The 19,324-nt window shown below is 47.5% G+C and overlaps 1 protein-coding gene across 1 annotated transcript; it reads right to left on the bottom strand.

Annotated features, from left to right (window-relative positions):
* Positions 1–2,616: 2,616 nt before the first annotated feature.
* Positions 2,617–19,324, bottom strand: NAT10 (N-acetyltransferase 10). The gene is made up of 28 exons (XM_039725082.1): positions 19,217–19,324; positions 17,774–17,865; positions 17,264–17,435; positions 16,876–16,998; positions 16,444–16,505; positions 16,124–16,238; positions 14,714–14,821; positions 14,031–14,164; positions 13,569–13,662; positions 13,104–13,202; positions 11,971–12,107; positions 11,761–11,885; positions 11,309–11,459; positions 10,844–10,940; positions 9,866–9,982; positions 9,658–9,759; positions 9,477–9,551; positions 8,662–8,778; positions 8,352–8,485; positions 7,859–7,907; positions 7,312–7,405; positions 7,106–7,216; positions 6,626–6,798; positions 6,418–6,537; positions 5,723–5,821; positions 5,277–5,350; positions 4,097–4,180; positions 2,617–3,070 (listed from the first exon to the last, which is right to left on the bottom strand). The coding sequence occupies exons 1-28, from the start codon at positions 19,322–19,324 to the stop codon at positions 2,977–2,979; spliced, it is 3,060 nt and encodes a 1,019-aa protein (XP_039581016.1). The 3' UTR covers positions 2,617–2,976.

Raw genomic sequence — 19,324 nt, 5'->3', positions numbered from 1 at the left:
AGTGACTGAACCCACAGCCTTTGGTGTTCTCTGCTCAAAACAACGGAGCTGATCTCTGTGTCATCCGGAATTCCAGGCTGGGATGGAAGTACCAACAAGGTAATTCCTGTGCCAGTGCAGCTCCTTTTATGCTAACGCTGCTTTAAACACCAGCCCTTGGAACATCTATAGGGCAGAGCTCCACGGCTGGCACTGGACCGTGGAACAACACAGGTGAACAGTTGTGTGACAGCACAAAACTCTTTTAATGACCCTGATTTCCTGCCCTTTCCAGGATTTATCCAATAGCTACAAAAGTGCTGATGCCATGTCTCTTTCCAGGGAGAAATGAGCAAGACAAGTCCTGAGGGTTCCCTTGGTCTGTGGCAAAGTTGTTCTGGTGAGTGTTCACATCTGGATGTAGTGCTCCATGCAGAGCTGGAAGCTGGAATTCCAGCAGGTTTTGGTACAGTGTTCCCACTCATCTGCTGCCAGCTGGGAAGGGAAATGGAGTCAGACACACTAACTGGTACCTGTTACCCAGCTGTGGCTGCCCCATCCCTGGAGGTGCCCCAGGCCAGGCTGGACAGGGCTTAGAGCAACCTGGGAGAGTGGAAGGTGTCCCTACCCCTGGCTGGGGGCTGGAATGGGATGAGCTTTAAGCTCCCTTCCAACCCACCCCCTTCCATGGTTCTACTAAAACCACCCCATCAGATCCTAGTCTGGAAGCATGACACTTGGGAACAACCACACACTCCAGGTTTTTTAAGCCTGGGTCTCAAAATAACAAACTGCTGTCAGAAAAGGAAGGCCAGGAATTTGAAATTGTTCCCTCCCCTTTTTTTTTTTTTTTTTTTTTTTTATTTTGCCCCTTCCCCCCTCCTCATCTTCCCCCCAGGGCTAGGAGCCCTTTAGTGCCACCTTAAAGGTGTCTGAAGGGCATGGCCCCAATTCCAGCTGGGAATGTCTTAGCTACCACCCCCCATCCCTCACAACCACAGCTCAGATTGAATGACTGACTTACTGTGTTTGGAAAGACCTTCTTCAAAAAGTAGGCTTAGAGCAACCTGGGAGAGTGGAAGGTGTCCCTGGCTGGGGGCTGGAATGGGATGAGCTTTAAGCTCCCTTCCAACCCACCCCCTTCCATGGTTCTACTAAAACCACCCCATCAGATCCTAGTCTGGAAGCATGACACTTGGGAACAACCACACACTCCAGGTTTTTTAAGCCTGGGTCTCAAAATAACAAACTGCTGTCAGAAAAGGAAGGCCAGGAATTTGAAATTGTTCCCTCCCCTTTTTTTTTTTTTTTTTTTTTTTTTTTTTCCATTTTTCCCCCCCTTTTTTTTTTTTTTTTTTTTGTAATTTGCCCCTTGCCCCCTGCTCATCTTCGCACCAGGGCTAGGAGCCCTTTAGTGCCACCTTAAAGGTGTCTGAAGTGCATGGCCCCAATTCCAGCTGGGAATGTCTTAGCTACCACCCCCCATCCCTCACAACCACAGCTCAGATTGAATGACTGACTTACTGTGTTTGGAAAGACCTTCTTCAAAAAGTAGCACTGGAATGTACAGAACTACAGGAGGGTCCCTGGAAGTCACAGGTCAGAGGCAGAGTCAGATGAACAATCCTGAACTGGTTTTCAGAGGATGCATCCCCAGCCTGTGGCTGCAACAACTCCAAAGCTGCTCCTTCTACTTGGGACAGCCAGGGAACACATCCCCACCATGGACTTCTGACAGGAAAAGCCTCACAGCTCCAGGATACTTGGCTCCTCCCAAATCCAGCCAGCACTCCAATGAACAAACAAGAGGACAGACCACCTCAGGGTGCACACCATATTTTTAACACTAACAGCAAAACCAGGGAGAACTCACACTCACCTTTTCTCCTGTGCACTTCCTGGGCACAGCTCTCCAGAGCCTCACGCTCCCTGCCTTCCATGTCTGCTCCTTTTCCAAGACCTCTGGAGCCAGTTCAGGGCAGCCAGTGGCCACCACAGCCCTGGCAGTGCTGCTGGGTGCTCCCAGCCCCTCTTTGAGGGCTGCAGCTGTCCCTGCTCAGGGATGTGTCACTGCCACCAACTGTGGTGGCACACCAGAGGCTGCCAAACCACAGGCAGCGTCGTGCAAAGCCTGTGTTCAATTAAAATCAACCTAGAGAAGGAAAGCTGTCTTTACCTCAGGATTTGCCAGGAAAAAGAGCTGTGAGATCTGCAGGTAAATACAACACAGCTGTGCCCCAGCTGCAGGGAGGGCTCTGTTCCAAACCCCCACAGCAAGAAGCCAAAAGGATACCAAGGCAATGCTCCAGGGCTCTCGGGACTGGGACTGGGACTCTCTGTGGCAAAGGTTTGCACAGGTTTGAAGCCTCTGCAGTCTGAGACCCAGTCCCAGCTCCAGACTGGCAGTTATTGCCAAGCTGCTGGGAATTCAGTGCTTGGCTGCTCAGCTGGCCCCTGAGGTCAAAGAGGAGGTCACATAACCAGGTTTTGGTACAACAGCGCTGCTTTCTGGCAACCTGAACACAAAACTTCCCACCAAGGCCAGCAGGGAGGCAGAGTGAGTGTGCAGAGACAGCCAGCCCCAAACACCAAGTACAGAAAAGCCTCAAGCTCCAAAGGACCACCAGAGCCAGCAGCTGCAGAGATCAAGGTGAGTCATGTTTCTGTCCTTTGTTGTCCAAATTCTTGTTTAATAGAACCATTAAGATGCAGGAAGTTTACAGATCTGCCCTCTTGGATGGGAATGTTGGAGCTGCTCAAGCACCTTCATCACATCCCAGTGCATTCCAGTTCCTCACTCACACTCTGCAGTCACCCTTCATATAAAAATCTTCACACAAACACTTGAACAATGCTCTCCCCACAATACAAACACTTGAAAAATGCCTCTAAGGATTTTTCTTCCCTCCAAAATAGTTTCTTGCTTTAGAGGAGAACAGGGCTTCTGAAGTACAGCCCCAGCACTTGTTCATTCAAGTTCATTGATTGGCTTTTAAGTCATTTTTTCCTCTTCTGCTTTAGATCTTTAATCTTCTTAAATTTCTTCTGTTGCTTAGGTCCACGTGCTGTTTCTAGTTTTCTTTTCTTCTCACTGGAAAACAGGAACAAAACATCTGTTAAAAATAGACTGGCTTGCCACCTAGCAGGGATATTTTTGTTGTAATATAGGAGTGAGGGAGAAAATTTAAACCTGGTGCTAGAAAAAGCACAAACAGGAGCCTGACTTAGATTTTATAGTGTCCTGAGATTCTCTAACCCAGAAGATCTTGATTTTTAGCTCTTGTCTTTACTTTTCAAAACTTTATCTGTCCTAAATGGGGCATCTGGATTTTAGAGTACCTAGAAGAGAAACTACAATGGATTATTTTAAACATTCAAGTTGTCCCTTCAATTTTGTCACTGGATTCTGACTCAAGCAAACACAACAGAATTCCAAGCTCTGATCTTTATAAGCAAGTGCTAAGATTATCTCCTTCCTGGAAGGCATCTGAAAACTTACAGCTTCAAGCATTCATGGAAAAAACCATGAAAGGGTGGAACAGAGATCACATAATTACTTGAGCTGTCAGGCACTCCAAGAAGGGGAAATAAGCAAGGAAGTCTCAGCTATAAATCCCTAAGGAAAGATACGGGAAAACTACATGCTGGGCACGAAGAAAGAAGATGGATGAGAATTAAGGAATTGCAGAAACACAGACTTTTTTAAGCTCAAGCTCACATTTGAAAAAGTTCTTCTTTCCTAAATTTGCATATTCTCCATTGGCACCTCCAGGGGCTCCCACTCAGTGTTAGATCAAAATGGGCAGTCAGGTGGAATGAGTGACCCAAGGGAGGAATAGTCTCAGTTTCTGTGTGGATCAGGACCAGATCATCAGCAATAGAGTCAGAATTCAGCAAGGTAATGAAGAGAGGACTATCTTTAGAGCAACACAGAAACACCAGGCAGTGGAGCTTACAGCTGCTCACATCCCAATTCCCCCAGGAAAACTGAGGATCTAGCCAGGACACTGAGTTCACTTAACCTGCATTTAACCCTTAGACTTCACTCTTTTGGAAAACATTTCAACAAAGCCAGCAGGAAGAGGAGAGACCTCTGGAATATTTCAACTTCCTGTACCTTTTCAAGCTGACGACGGAAGCGTTCTGTCCTGCCTTGCTCAGCACCTCGTTCCACTCCTCATCATCCCCCCGGATAATGTACCTAAGTGGGAAAGGTGAAGGAAAATTCAAGTCAGATTGTTAGCACAGATGGAAAAAACACAGAAATAAGGTGTTTCTGCTGTCGGGCACACACTGCTCTGCAAACAAAGCCACTGTGCCAGCACCCAAGCAAATCGGATTTGGGAAACACACACCAGGTCAGGCTGGCAAAGCTGCCATGGGACAGCTGTCCTAAATCAGTCTGGGAAAAAGTGAAGAGCTGCAGCTTGCTTTTGAGAAGAGAAATAAAGACAAAAATTGCTACTCCAATAAGCTCATGTCCTGGGGCCCTTGTCTGGGTGTCCAAGCACCCTGGAAATGACACCCAGATTTAAAGAGGCAAAGCAATTGTGTAGCAAATTGGAATGACTGCTCTCCATCTCAAGTTCCTGGAGGTTTGGAATAGATAAGGCTTTGTTCACAAAGTTGAACAATGCTGGACAAAGCCTCACAAGTTTTCTACAACCTGCATTGAAAAGTATTCAAAATAGATTTTTGTCTCTCCTCATGGAGAACAAAAATCTATTTCTGGCTGAGGAACGAAAAGAAAGGAAACATGGTCCAAAATGACAAAAAAGTATGTAGCACTATCAGTGCTACAAAATGGAATTAATTTTAAAACATTCTGGTTGTATTATTTTCCTTATGTGACAGACTTGCAAGTCACTTCAAATCACATCCATTCTTGTCCCTTCTTCCAACATGACAACCGAAGATTCAAGGAAGCTTTTATTCCTTTTGCCAGATATAACAGAGACCATTTAGAGCCAAGCCCGACAACTTTCCTGGGACATCAGCACAGTGGACAGTGCTTGTAAGACAGAAAGTGGGAGAGGAGAGGGAAGAGAGAGAATCAGTGCCCTCTGCAGCTCCTGTTGGTCCAGAAAGACAGAAATCTGTTGACATGTAAGTAGAAGCTCTGGCTGCTTGCCCTTTTTGTGTTGATTTGGGGTTTTTTATGTTCTGCCCCCAAAACACACTGGTTCTCATTTACTGATGGTTTACTGCACCTACAGCCTTGTGCACAAATCCCAGCAAGACCCAGCATTCCACCCAGGAAAAAACTGGATTTGAGACCCAGGCAGATAAGTTCTTACTGTGTAAGGTCCATCTCCTTGAGCTTCATCACCTCCTGCTTGTGCTTTTCTTGGAATTCCTTTGCAGCCTCCTCCTGCAACAGGACAGCACAAGATGCATTAGGTCCTGAGGGCAACAATGACTTTGTAATGAGAGGAAAATACCTTTTCCCACAAATAGATCCCCTAAAAGAAATATCATCTGGTCTTGAATACCTTCTCTCTTTTATCTAATTGCATTTTTACCTTATTTGTACACACAAACTTGTAATTTTCTGTGAAAACCCCATATTGCAGCTTAAAGCATAACTCCAGCTGCACATAAAGCAAACCTGTCAGGTTTTAACTCCCTTACAGTGCCAGACGTGGTGTGGAACCCTTTTCATTCAAGAAAATTTAGTGTTTCTGCCCTCAGGTGAACTCCCTGAAGTGTTTACATATGAACCAGGAATAAAATTTGTAATTACCAAATCATCATTTAAAGATTTCAGCGTTGGCTCCATCACAACATCCTTTGTTGCTGCCATCTGCTCCTCCACAGCTTTTTCCTGGACTGTGTTGAACAGCTGAAAATGAAACAACCCAGCACATGTAAGGCTTGGTTTTTAAAACACCATTTATCACCTCCACAATGAACTCCTAAATCCAGACTTCAGGAGCTTTGCTATCCTAAGCCTTAGAGAGAAAGAAAACCAGGAACCAGTTCAAAATCTTTCTAATTATCTTACTGGATTTCAAGTCTACCTCTAGATAACACTGGAAAATAATTTTTTTTTTTTTTTCCCAAGGAAAGCTGACATGCCACCAATGCTCTGAACAATGGCTCAGGCAACAAGGATTGTCTGCTCAGAATTCTGGTCAGGGTACTTTCAACATGGAAAACCGTAAGATAAGCACTCTTATCTGGGAAATCACTCACAGAATCATTAAGTGGTTTGGGTTGGAAGTGGTTAATGATCATCCAGTTCCAAACCCCCTGCCATGGGCATTTAAATCATTGCCACACATTTTCTAGCTGGGATTTTCCCCACCTTGCCCAGAAGTTTCTGGTCAGTCACTGGGGATGTGTTAAGGATGCCCAGCTCTGATCCAGCTCTCTCTTGGTGTTGTATTTTCTGTTAATTTTGGAATGATGGTCCCACGTGACCAAGGCTGCTCCCACCTGCACTACTTTGCGGATGATCCTGTTGAAGAGCCCCATCAGCTGACTGCTGGGCAGTTCCAGCTCCTTTTCCAGCTGGTCCAGAGATTTATGCTGCAGGCCAATCCCTAGGAAAAGGGCCTGAGGAAGAGAGAGGTATTTCAGCCACCGAGCAAACGCAGACCCACATCCCCCACCTCGCTCCCCCCAAATCCTGCCCCACACGCACCGACTGTGCAGCAGAGAGGGAGATGTCCCCCATCTGGCTGAGGAAGAACATCCTGGCCAGGCTGGGAACCATGTCCATGATGAGGTGGTAGTCCACCATGTTGCGGGAGTACATCTCCAGCCTCTTCAGGTCGTACGGGATGAAGGCTGACTCCAGCTCCGCACGGCTGACGGCTGGGGGGGACCAGAGAGACACAGCAAGGTTGGCAATCCTCCTCAGAGCACCCAGGACCTCAGTGCTTAGCCTTTATTCAGGTATTTAGTATTTTTCCTTTGCCTTTAACAATTCACATTGGTTTTGCTGTAAAAGGTTTGTTCCCTTGCTGCAGCAGAAAAACCCTCTGGCCAGCATAGACACTAAAACCCCACAAGACACAGGTACCAAGCTCTCCCCAGAGGATTCTCCTCTACTGAACATCTTGAGAAAGCAGCAAATTGAAGTGCCAGGCTCCAGCCATGCTGTCCCAGTCAGGGTACTCACGTGCTTGGGGCTGCTGTTTGATATTTTTGTTCTGTAGAATATTCAGTGCCAAGGAGGGAGAGAAGGTGCTGAACTGGTAGGAAAGCAGGGAAAGGAAGCGTCTCCTAAAATCTACAGGGCAAGAGGACAAATCAATTAGCCCAGTGGATCTCTACAATACTAAACAGCCCAGAGGGTTCTTGCAGAGTCAGCAGGATCAGAGTTACCTTTCCAGAAGGCAGTGAGCCAAGGTTCCTGCTCAGAGTCCTCTTCATTGAGCATCTTCAGCATGATGCAGGAATGCTCCCCTGTCAGGTCATTCTGATAAATAAGATACAGTTCTGTGATTCCGTGATGGATTTCCCAACACCCCCACGAACCTTTTGCACTCTGTGCTCAGCTGAGGAAGGAAAATATCTTCTAAACCAACAACAACAAATGCATCAACTGCTACTGACCACCTCCACTTAATGGAAAACCTATACACTTCTGGAATTTGGTAAATCTCAGCTATTTCACCAATAACCACATCAATAGCCCTCAACAGCTCTAAATTTTTATGTGCAAACTACTTGGAGGTCCACATTCTCAACCCTAAAACTCCACTCCTTAACTATAGGCCCAAAGAACAAAAATGAACATAAACCAAGCCTTAAAGGCAGCCTCAGCAAACCTTCCTGCCCCAAACCCCCCCCTTCTCCCAGAATCTACTGGAATGCATGCCCAGGGATTTCAGCAGGGCTGGATTTTCACTCAGAACAGTGTGGTACTTACAGGGGTCTGCCTCAGATAAACAGGCACAAACCCAGCACGCTTCCAAAACCTGGGAAAAAGAGGGAACACACTGAGAATTATGGAGCTAAATAAGTAATAAATGATGGTTAAATGCAATTTATCTACTGTACAAGGACAGCTGGTGAGGAGCAAGCAAAAGTCTCTAAGACAGTCCAACAATCAGAGCAAATGAGCTTTCTGTCAGAAAGCAGGAACAGCACCTGAGGGACCAGCTCATGATGACTGTAATGTCAAAAAATGCACAAACTTTCAAAGTGCTGTGAAAGGCATTTACATCAGCCAGGAAAAAAACCTACCAGCCCTGAAGTCAGCAGCACCTCAAGTTTCTACAGGTCACAGGGATGAGAATTTAATCACTCCCTACCTATCACAGGCTGCTCTTACTTCTACAACCTGGAAAAACTGGGCAAGTAAAGCTCATCATCTGCTTAAGAAGGGCAAGATGTAACTGGGAAATAGAGTCATGTCCTACTTGAGCAGTTTGGGTGTCAGGCCGTAAGACACCCCGAGATAGTCCAGGTGCTCAGCTTGTCTCTCACTCAGTTTGAGCAGCAAAGGAGGCAAATCCTTCCGGGGTGTCACAACCTCTTCTAATAAACCAACAGTCTGGAAAAGAAAGTGGGAATGGGTTGGCAGCATTCCCCACAGAAAGCTGCAAATTAAAAGCTCTTCCTCTCTATGAAAATCAAATCTGAGTATTTCCTCCCTGCAGAGTGGAGACTTAAAGGGGAAATTATGCAGCTTAGCAGGACAGAAAATTTAAAAAACAAAACATACTGTACCTCACTGCTCACAGTTGTGATTTCTTTTGGTTTTTGTACTGCTTCTTCTTCCAAACATGGGAATTTGCCTTCATAGTACATCTGCAGCAAAGTCAGGGCTCTGCTGCCATAGCCCATCTGTGAAGAAGCAACAACACGCTGTAAGCACAATGAGGTCTCTGATTTTTAACCTAAGGCAACAACGTTCTCCCCTTAAAACCCATTAACAAACTGCAGACATCACTCAGTCACTGCAAAAATGAGTGATGGCTGCAGTGGGTTTTAAATACATTTAATCATATTTTAAATTTTTTAAGGTTTTTTGGTTTTGTTTTTTTTTTTAGATAGGAGACTGTTATATATCTGTTTTTCTCAGAAGTAAAACCAATTAAGTAAAATTGAACAGTTCTAATACATTTTTTTTCTTTTTCTGGAGTCAAATGTAGGTAAGTCCTAGTTTTGTTCCCAGTTTGAAGATTTGCAATGATGTTCACCTCAGAAGTGGAAAAGAAAAATACTTTTTTTTTTTTGGCCACTTGGCAGCTCCAGGGAGAAGGACAGTACAGAAGAAATCAGCATCAGCCCTGGTAGTTCAGGGCTGTGTAGCAATTTAGGGGCTTAACTCTGGCACTCAGAAAATGCCAAACACTTGGTAATGTCACAGTAAATATCCCTGGGTTGTGCACGGCGGCTCAGGATGCTCCCATGCTGCCTGGTTTGGTGCCCTGAGCTTAAAATGCTAACAACTGGAGGAACTGCAATGTTTGCCCTGCTGCTGAGCTGTGCCTGGAGAGCCATTTGCCCTGCCCCAGCCCAGCTGGTGCCAGGTACTTTACCCCCTGGTAATCCGGGTGAACCGCGATGCGAACGACGCGCCCGCCGGACAGGCCCCCAAAATCCGGATCCTGGAACTGCACAGGGGACAAAAGGCCCATTTAAAGGACACAGCTGGGCACTCTGGAAACGAGAAATACATGAAATACACCCTGGGTGCCAGTGCACAGCCACATCACCCACCTGCTCTGAAATGGTCCAGGGAATAAGATCACCAGAGGCTTTCTTTCCCCTGGAGAGGCTGTTCATGATGGACTGGCGGGAGATCTCTCCCTCCATGCACACCTGCCAGGAAAGACACAAAGCCATGAACACACACACACACACACACACAATGCTTCCCACTGCTCAACTAGACCAGGATCACAACTGACACTCGAGTCATTCTTACCTGAACAACAGCCAGGACTTCTGGTAACGAATTCTGGGTGGGTGGAACAGGAGGCAAAAGGCAAAAGAGATGATGGGCAGGGGCATCAGAGAGCATCTGGAGGTCATTGGGGGAGTTCTGGAGGGTGAAGACATCAGAAAGATCAAAAACTGTTCAGAGAATCACAGAACACCCTGAGCTGGAAGGGACCCACCAGGATTGAGTCCAGCTCCTGGCCCTGCACAGGACAACCCCAAAGATGCCTGAGAGTGTTACCCAAATGGTTATTCCATGAGGAGAGCTTCAAAGTCCAGCTGATTTCTAAACAATCCCTCTATTTTCTAAATTTAGAGCTATTAAGAAATTTGGAACTCATACAATGCTGAGGAATGGAGGAGCTCCCAGGCCAGCTCATGGCTGTCACACCCCAGAGAGTATCTGTTCTCAAGGGAAATCTTATGCTCTAATATTTATGAACCTGAATTTCCTATTTTCATACACCTCCTTATCTCCTAAGTACCAAATCCTAAATTTTTTTTAAGCCTCAGATTTTTAGAACTGAGTAGTTGAGCGCTTCTGGACTTTTCCACTCACATTTACAGATCCCCCCTGGTCTTGAAACCTTGAGATGAATTATTCCTCTTTTCAGTCTCATAATGGTGCTGCTCCTGGTGAACCTGAGGCCACCAGAACATGGTAAAGAGAGCTGCAAATGAGGTTCAGCACTGATAAAACCCTGGCAAGCTTGGAGGCTCATTTAAAATTTTAGTCTCCACATCTTCTCAAGGCAAAAATATTCTAGACTATCTGGAAATCCAGTATTGTACAGCCAGGACTGAGGCAGAGATCTCAGAGAAAGGAGAAAACAGCTCTGTACACAAGAAGCAACAGAAGCTGTTGAGAAATCTCAATCAGGCTGTCATAACAAGCACTCCTGTCCCCAGAAAATTCCACACTGACACTGGGAATGGAACTGGGTGGAAGAAGCCCAAGCCCTACCTTGTAGTGTGAAGCCACATAGAGGGCCATCAGCCTCTGCAAGAAAACTTCTGATGCTCTGTGGTAACAAAAGAGTGTGTCTCTGTTTACATAGTATCTAAACGCAGGGATTAAGGAAAAAAAAGCCTCCTAAAAGCTTCCTGTTGGTTAATTTTCAATATCTGTGCCACAAGCTGGCTTGTCTTAGACTCCACAGCTTACATCTACAAGAATAATTGATGCTGGGCAGTGTTTGCAGCTTTCACACCCTTCACATGTAAAGATAAACCTTTTGTAACTCCAACAAGGGCTTCCCCTCATGCAACCCTTCCTTGAGGTTGTCTCTGCAGCAACACTAGGGTTTGGTGGTGTCCTGGCAGCACCCACCATGAGAGCTCAACTCCAGGAGTGAGGTCTTAAGGAAAAGACCGCGTCCTGAGCTTAACCCAACCATCAACCAGGCTGAGACCCCTTCAGCGAGGATACAGGTCACAGGTGTCTGGCAGAGGGCAGCCAGAGATGATCCTGGTGATGTTGAGGCAGTCCAAGCACAGCAGGTCATTCAGCCACTTCTCCACGGGGTCCCCAGGGGCGTACCTGATGGACTCGTGCAGGGACACCTCGTGCAACGTGCGAGCTGCGAGGGATGCAAAGGACACTCGGTGCTGGAAAACACAGCCAGACAAGCACCCCACAGGATCCCTCCGCTCTGAGGGGCTCCCAGATTAGGAAACTGTCAGATGCTGATTTTTCACCTCTTAAAAGCCCTCCATCTGAAACTTGTGAGGGAAAACCAGCAGAGTTCTGTCGTTTCCCCACACAAAGCCCATCCCACAGCTGCAAAGCACACGGATGTGTGGGACAGCCATGGCTCAGGCCGACAGCAGCCCCAGGACACACACAGGTTGTGTGGGACACGCAGCCCACAGGTGCTGTACCTGAGGTGAGCTTGGCAGTGGCTGTGGATTTGTTCTCTGCTGTCAGGGTCACCTGGCTCTGGGCACTCTGCTGGCGGAGCTGCTGGATGAGCTTCAGGGACAGCGACCGCCCGGTGCCCTCGTACCTGGGAGCAGCACACAGAGAGCCTGAGCCGCGAGCCACAGGGACCAGGCACCATCCAGAGCATGGAGAGCCTGCTCCAGCCTTACCCGTTGATGGTGGAAGCCATGAACACCAGGTAAGGGCCCAGCAGGTTCTTCACCAGGGGCAGGGGAATGGCAGCAGCTTCGTCGATCACCACGAGCTCGGCCTGGCCCAGCTTCACAGAATCAGCAGGGTGGATGTACTGCAAAGGAGGGGACCCTGTCACTGCAGCAGTGCCACCAGGGAAACAGCAGGGTTCACAAAGCTGGGGCCCTGGGAAGCTCTTTGCTGTCCCTGTTCTCCTCAAATACCAAAGCAGAGACTGAGATGTGGAAAAGCAGAAAGTCAGGAGAGGGTCTATGCTGCCCTAACAAGGACTGGCTCAGTCCAAACACATCTTGTTTAGCACAATTCCACAGCAATTCATCTGCAGAGGTGAGGAAAATAAAGGAAATCTAATCACTAAAACCTCTTCCTGCACTGCTCCTGATGCCTTGTGAAGGCTGACCTAGAACAGAGGCTGGACAGAGTTAAAGAATAAAGTAGGGATTTATTAAAGGCCTCAGTGGATCCACCTTGGGCAGCACAAGAGCCCAGCCAGGGCTGCACCCAAGATGAACCCAAAATGGTCACTAAATGGACAACTGATCACGAGGTCTCTCACTTTGATCAGTTCTGCTCCATTTGCATATTGGAGTTAATTGCCCAACCACAGCTTCAGGTTATGAAGTCCCATCCTCCTTGTTTTTCTCTCTTCAGTTCCCTGTTATTTATACTTTTTGGTCCTGAGGCTGTAACAGCTGTCCATGGTTCTCAAGCTGGAAAAGGAATTGTTTTGTCTGCCTACCCTGGGAAGAGACCTCACTAACACTTACTGTGAAGCTCAGAGTTACACAATAAGGCAGCACATAATCTGAAAAATCTGAAAGCTAAAACTTAAGGCATCACTCCTTTCACCTTCCTTTGCTTTTGTTTTGGGAGAAACCCACGAGGGAGCTTTGTAATCTACAAGTTATTCCCTGAAAGAGAGAAGGTATTTTGAGGAAGTCACTCCGTGAAGATCTGCCTTACAGCAAAACCCACCAGGACAGGAAAAACCCACATCACACAGAATGAACATGCTTAAAATCAAAACCACTTCAACACTGGCAAAAACTACAGGCAGGAACAAACCTGGAATGGTAAAAATGCCAATTACCTGGATAGTCTGCCTGTGCTCCTTGAACACATTCACTCTGACCACTGCCTTGTTGAACTCTGGATTTAAGGACTGAACAATCTCATAGTCCAGGTGCTCCTGGAAAATATAATTTTTAAACAATATAAAAAGCCAGTATCTGAGGAAAAAATAATTTACCATCATCATCATCAAAATAAGCTCAGACACTGTTACTTCACATTCTAATCAAAAATTCTTATAAAAGCCTTAAAGGCCTAAGAACTGGGAAATTATTTGCTGATGTTAAAATCTGCTTCACAAAGAAACTGGTTTACCCTGCTTAAAAACAGAGAAGGAAACACAACTCTACTATGATTCCTTTTCTTGCAGAACATGGTAAAAAAGGCTGCTAGCAAACATATGTAGCCAAAAGCACAGATGAGGTATAAAAGTTCCTAAGCAGGAATGCTTTGAAAATATTATAAAATAGTCTGCTCCCCTCACCTGATACTGCAGTGCATCAAAGCCTTTAAATATGAACTCAAAGAGAGTGTGAAGGTTGTCAGGGCTGGGAGATGTGACAAAGATATTGGAGTAACTGCAGAGAAAAACACACAAAACAAGAGCTGAATGATTTTTCTAACAGATTTCACCATGTAAGTACTAGACAGGATGGGTTTTTAACAGGAGGGGTTGACTTCACCTAATAACCAAAATACAGCAGACTCCTATAGACACTAGTCTTGATTTATGTGTGATTATTTTGAGTTTTAAGAGAAATTTGACCAAAATATACAATCTTGTCAAGATATAATCTTGTATCAAAAGATACAAGACTAAAAATGATGAATTTAAGACTGGAAATTACAAATATATTCAGATCCTCTCATCTTGGTTTTGTTTGGGCTTTTTTTAAACTCAGGAATGCAGAGAAGGCCTGGGGGATTGGAGGGGGGGATCACTCACCCAAAAGCTACTGCTCCAGCAATGGCCAGCCCCAAAGCAGCAGATTTCCCTCGTCCCCTGGCTGCTGTTAATGCCACAGTGCTCCTCAGGGTCTTCTCAGAAATGGCTTCAATGAATTTTAGAACTGCTTTGGCCTGAGGATTAGAAAGGCCCCAGAAAACAGAGTTTGAGTTTCTCTCACCCCGGACGTGGCACACCCAGGGAGGCTCAGCTCTGGCCAGCACACCTGATGCCTTGAGAAGGCTGGCCTAGAACAGAGGCTGGACAGCGGTAAAGAATAAAGCAGGGATTTATTAAAGGCCTCAATGGATCCACCTTGGGCAGCACAAGAGCCCAGCCAGGGCTGCACCCAAGATGAACCAAAATGGTCACAAAATGGACAAGTGGTCACGAGGTCTCTCACTTTGATCAGTTCTGCTCCATTTGCATATTGGAGTTAATTGTCCAGTTACAGCTTCAGGTTATGAAGTCCCATCCTCCTTGTTTTTCTCTCTTCATTCTGCCATTGTTTATGATCTTGGGCCTGAAATTTGGGTAATTTGTCCTTGGTCTACCTACCTTGCTTTGTTTCCCTACTCTGTGAAGAGAGCTCACTATCCCCTATTATGAAGCTCAGAACTACACACTAAAGGTGTAAGGAATCTGGAAAATGTAAAAGATAAAACCTGAGCTATCACACCAACCTGATCCAGGGTTTTGCAGCCATCCACCAGCACTCCCACAGGCTGTGTGTCCTGCAGGCTCTCCTTCAGCTCCCTCAGCTCCAAGTCCTGGGGCCCCAGGCTCTCCTCCTGTGGGCACACAACAGGATGAGCCAAGGACATTTCAGCACAATTCTACCTTTGTGGTGTCTTCTGACACCTTTGGTCAGGCAGAGAAAGGTGTCTGGAAGGAAAAGTTGCCACAAGAAGAATGTATTCCCCAAAACCATGAGAATCTATACAGACAGACATGTATTTAACACTTGAATTTCCAGGCATCTTCAGGAGAATGGTCACAAAGGGCTCCCAATCCTGACTTCACCAGGCTTGGAAGGGAAAAAAGGGAAAGATTTTGCAGTACATAGTAATTACAGAATGGCACTGATAGGAAAAACAGATTAAAGAAGAGTTTTCAGAGTAATTTAATTCACTTTTCAGTCTTTGGACATTCATGATCTCTGTTACATCTCTCACATGAAGTGTCCATGCAGGGGGAAGAACTACTAAATCACCAATACCAAAATAATATCAAGACCTTCAGAGCCAAACAATAAAACTTGGACACAACCAGTTTTAGATGGAAATGAAGGCTGGTTTTCTGGTTTTCACTTAAAATCCCAAAGGCAGCAGCCTCTCCAGCCAACAGACAAGCATTTGTGCTGCTGTCAGTGTTGGCCTAATGACAAAAGGAGGTTGTTTTATTTATTTATTTTTTAATCAGTGCCCTATTAGAATGTTTTTACAGACAGAACCTGTGCTGGTTATTTCTTAGACCACACAGCACAGCTTAAATGCTTCAAGATTTCTTTTTAAAACTGGTTCCACTTTACTGCAGTCTACAACTGGAAGTGATAAAAGGATACATTTCTAACAGTGCAGATATGTGTCTGGATTATCCTCAGGGAATTCTTCCTGGAATGTGACAGGTGTAACTCAGAAATAGAAAGAACTGCCACAGCTTCCAGCTGTGTCCTGAGCCTGCAATATACTTATTTCCAAAGTGCTCTCCCTGCCTCCAACTGCCAAAAATGTATTTTTGTTGGTCTTGTCCCCTCTGTCCATCACCTTGAAATCCCTCCATGCAACCACAATCAAGCTCCACCTCACTGGGCTGAGCAGCAGTACAGAAAAATAAATAAATATGGGCAAGGACAAAAAGAGATAGGACAGAATATTTAAAAAAAACCAAACAAGCAGAATATAGAAAAAACAGCTTCCCAAGCTTCACCCACGTAATTTTTGCAGGATGTTCTGCTTCCTCTCTCCAATGCCATCCTTTGATACAAATCAAGGTGAAAATAAAAAAAAAATTCCCTGTTTTTAAATCTTTAACACCCTGTGGCCAACTGGGAGGGATTTGTGGCAGGGAGAGGGCTGGGGTCACTCACTGACCTGGGACTGGGGGGGCACAGGAGTGATGTTGGCAGCGTGGCTGGAGATGGGCAGGATGTTCAGCTGGTCATCAATCACCAGGCACGTCTTGCACGAGGCCAGGGACAGAATGAACCTGGGCAGGCAGAGAAAACTCGGTGAAAACACCAGCAGCACTCCCTGGTGGCTCATCTGAACTCAGAGCATTCACAGCTGCCCACAGCCAGCTTCCAGAAAAAGGCCTGCTGCAATGCAGAGCTGTGGGAAGTCTTCCCACCAGGAATACCCAGTGCTGCTCCTGGGGCTGACAGCCCAGCTCCTTTGCACTCTGAGCCACTCACCTCTCGTTGAACCTCCCCACCACATCCTGGTGGGCCTCTGTCCTGTACCGCGAGTGAACGTCCTGAAAGGAAAAGGGGGAAAACCAGAAAGGAAATGTGGCAGTGACATTTACAGGATTATGACCCCTTCTTTCCCACTCTTGTCTCTCCATTTCCATCCACAGCACATCCCAGACAGGATCCTGACTCTGTGGTGAAGCACCCACACCTGCAGCATTTCAGAAATGCCCGAGTGTAACAAATCCCACCCCATCTCCTCCCACTCCTGAATGAAGGAGCAGGAAAGGTGATGGAAGGAAGACAACAGGATCAATAATAACATTATAGAATATAACAAATAACATAAACAACACGACAGCATCAATAAATACCCAGCCAGCACCACCTCAATGCAGCTGCTGGTAGAGAACAGGCCCACGGTGCTGCACATACCATGGTCATTGTGTAGAGCTGCTTCAGGGAGTTCATGGTTCTCAGCAGAATCACCACAATTCCACCACCTTCCACTGTCTCCACAGTTCTGGCCAGCAGGTTTGGAGTCAAGGCTTCAAAATCCTGGGCAGTAAAAAGAACTTCAGAGCTGCCCAGAGTCCAGCAGTGCAGCTGGCTCTACTGGAAGGCACAGAAAGCCAAAAAACTTCACTCCTCAAGGTTTAATTCCCACTTAAATTTGCACTAAGCAAAGCCCTGTTCCAACTCCTACCAACGAGGCCACCTCACACAACTCGAGAGGGATGAGCAAAGCCACCAAAACTGAAGTGACAGAAGCAACAAACCCCACTCCTGCAGCATTTCAGCTGATTATTGCAGAACTGCTGACCTGAAGGACACACATTCCAAAGGTGTTCCCAAGGATCTTGTGGGTTTCATTGTAGTAGCAGTAGCGGATGTTTGTGGCTGCTATGAACAGCTCAAAGGGATCATCATCCTTGATGTTCAGAGTTCCACTCTTGATCTTCTTCTGGAGCTGCCTCATCCTCTTCTTCCTGTGGCTGGAGGGGAAGAGAACACACGGGGGTTTTCTTGGGAAAGGGTCTGAGGAAAAGCGTGCTCAGGCTGAGCCTGGAAGTCAGAGCTCAGTCCTAAATATGACTGAGGTTAAACAGCAGAGGAACCCAAGTTTTGGGGTCAAAAAGGTGAGGGGGAGTTGGGCCCAGGGCAGCAGAGTCAGTGTTAGAGCCACAGCAGAAAAACCAGAGGTACTTCCTGCTGGTGCCAACTCTGTTATGGGAGCCAAATCTCAGCCCTGGAAGGGCAGATTTCCCCCAGCTGCTCCAGGAACAGCCCTGGCTTCCCCTCCCACGCCCCCCTGAGCCTGCAGCTCTCTCACCTGCTGAAGCCCAGCTCCTTCTTGTAGCACCAGAGCACGGAGGGCCTGGCCTTCACCGTGGCCTTGGACAGCATGTGGTGGAGGATGACGACCTGCCAGGGCACACAGCACTCACCACCAGCTCCCAGGGAGCAGCACACAGCCAGGAGCTCCTCTGAGCTCCATGGCACCGAGTGGAGCTGGGTCTGTGCCTGCTCCAGGCCTGCAGGACACTGGGTTCACCTCCTGCTTCCTTAGCTCCCTTCTCTGCCAGACCAACACTGATAATTCCAGGCTAAACACAGTTTTGTCTCTTAGGGATAACCCATTCCTATGGATTTTCCACAGAGGGTTTCAGTGAACACAACCAGACCTGGGAGATGCCAGAACCCAGCAGTAAATGATGCCAACATTCCTCTACTGCCACCTGAATAACTCATTATTTTCCAAGATTTTTGTTTTTTGTTTTTTTTTAATATAATTAGTTTATTTTATTTGCCCACAGACTGGAGATAAATGAATTACCAGTTACCCAGCAGGAGCAGGGCAGGGATTGTTCCCCTCTGCTCAGCCCAGGGGAGGGCAAAATCCTCAAAATGGGCTCAGGTTTGGGCAAGAAAGACACTGAGGGGCTGGAGCATGTCCAGGGAAGAGAACAGAGCTGGGGAAGGGCTGGAGAACAGGAGGGGCTGAGGGAGCTGGGAAGGGGCTCAGCCTGGACAAGAGGGGGCTCAGGGGGGCCCTTATTCCTCTCCACAGATCCCTGCTGGGAAGGGGCAGCCAGGCTGGGCTCTGCTCCCAGGAACAAGAGGAGAGGAAACGGCCTCAGGCTGTGCCACAGGGGGGCTTAGGTTGGTTTTAAGGCAAAACTTCTTCTCTGAGCGGGCTGTCAAGTCCCCATCCCTGCAGGGATTCAGAAGCCACGCAGCTGTGGCACTTGGGGACGTGGGTCAGTGGCTGCTTTGGCCTGGCTGGACTCAGGGCTCCGGGAGGGCTTTTCCAGCCCGAACAACTCCGTGGTTCTGTGAATGGACTTGTCCTAAACCACCGTGGGTTTGCCGTGCTGCTCTTCCCCTCCCCACCCGAAAAACACAACACCAGGGCCCCTGAAGAAAAACGAGTTCAGCACCGATTTCCTCCACTCAACCTCACCCAGCAGGCTCACTCCGAGAGAGAAACACCACAGGGCAGAACCGAGGGGAAACAACCTCCAGCTGGCCGGAAAGCTGAATATGCCCTGCACCATTTTAAAAGAAAAGCAAGCCCACACAGCGCAGCCTGGCGGGAGAGGCCCCAGGGAGGCTCACACGCCATTCCCAGCCCCCCGTGCCCGCAGTTCCCTCCGCTCAGCCCCACTGCCCTGCCTGGCGCCGGCAGGGCTCCGTGCCCGCTGGAGGCAGGGCGGGGCGGCGCCGGGGGAGCTGCGGCGGGCGCGGGGCGCTCCCGGCCCCGGCGCGGCCGTACCTGGTCCTTGCCGCGGTCGCCCACCACCACGAACAGGCTGCGCCGCCGCTGCGCCACGCCGTTCTCGATCAGCACGCGGATGCGGTTGTCCACCTTGCGGCGCTGCAT

Source organism: Passer montanus, unplaced genomic scaffold (assembly GCF_014805655.1).
Source record: "Passer montanus isolate IOZ18808 unplaced genomic scaffold, ASM1480565v1 scaffold54, whole genome shotgun sequence".
In the NCBI taxonomy this organism is placed as follows: Eukaryota; Metazoa; Chordata; class Aves; order Passeriformes; family Passeridae; genus Passer; species Passer montanus.
Note: the sequence above shows the minus strand (reverse complement) of the source record. Positions and strands in the feature narration are given on the sequence as shown.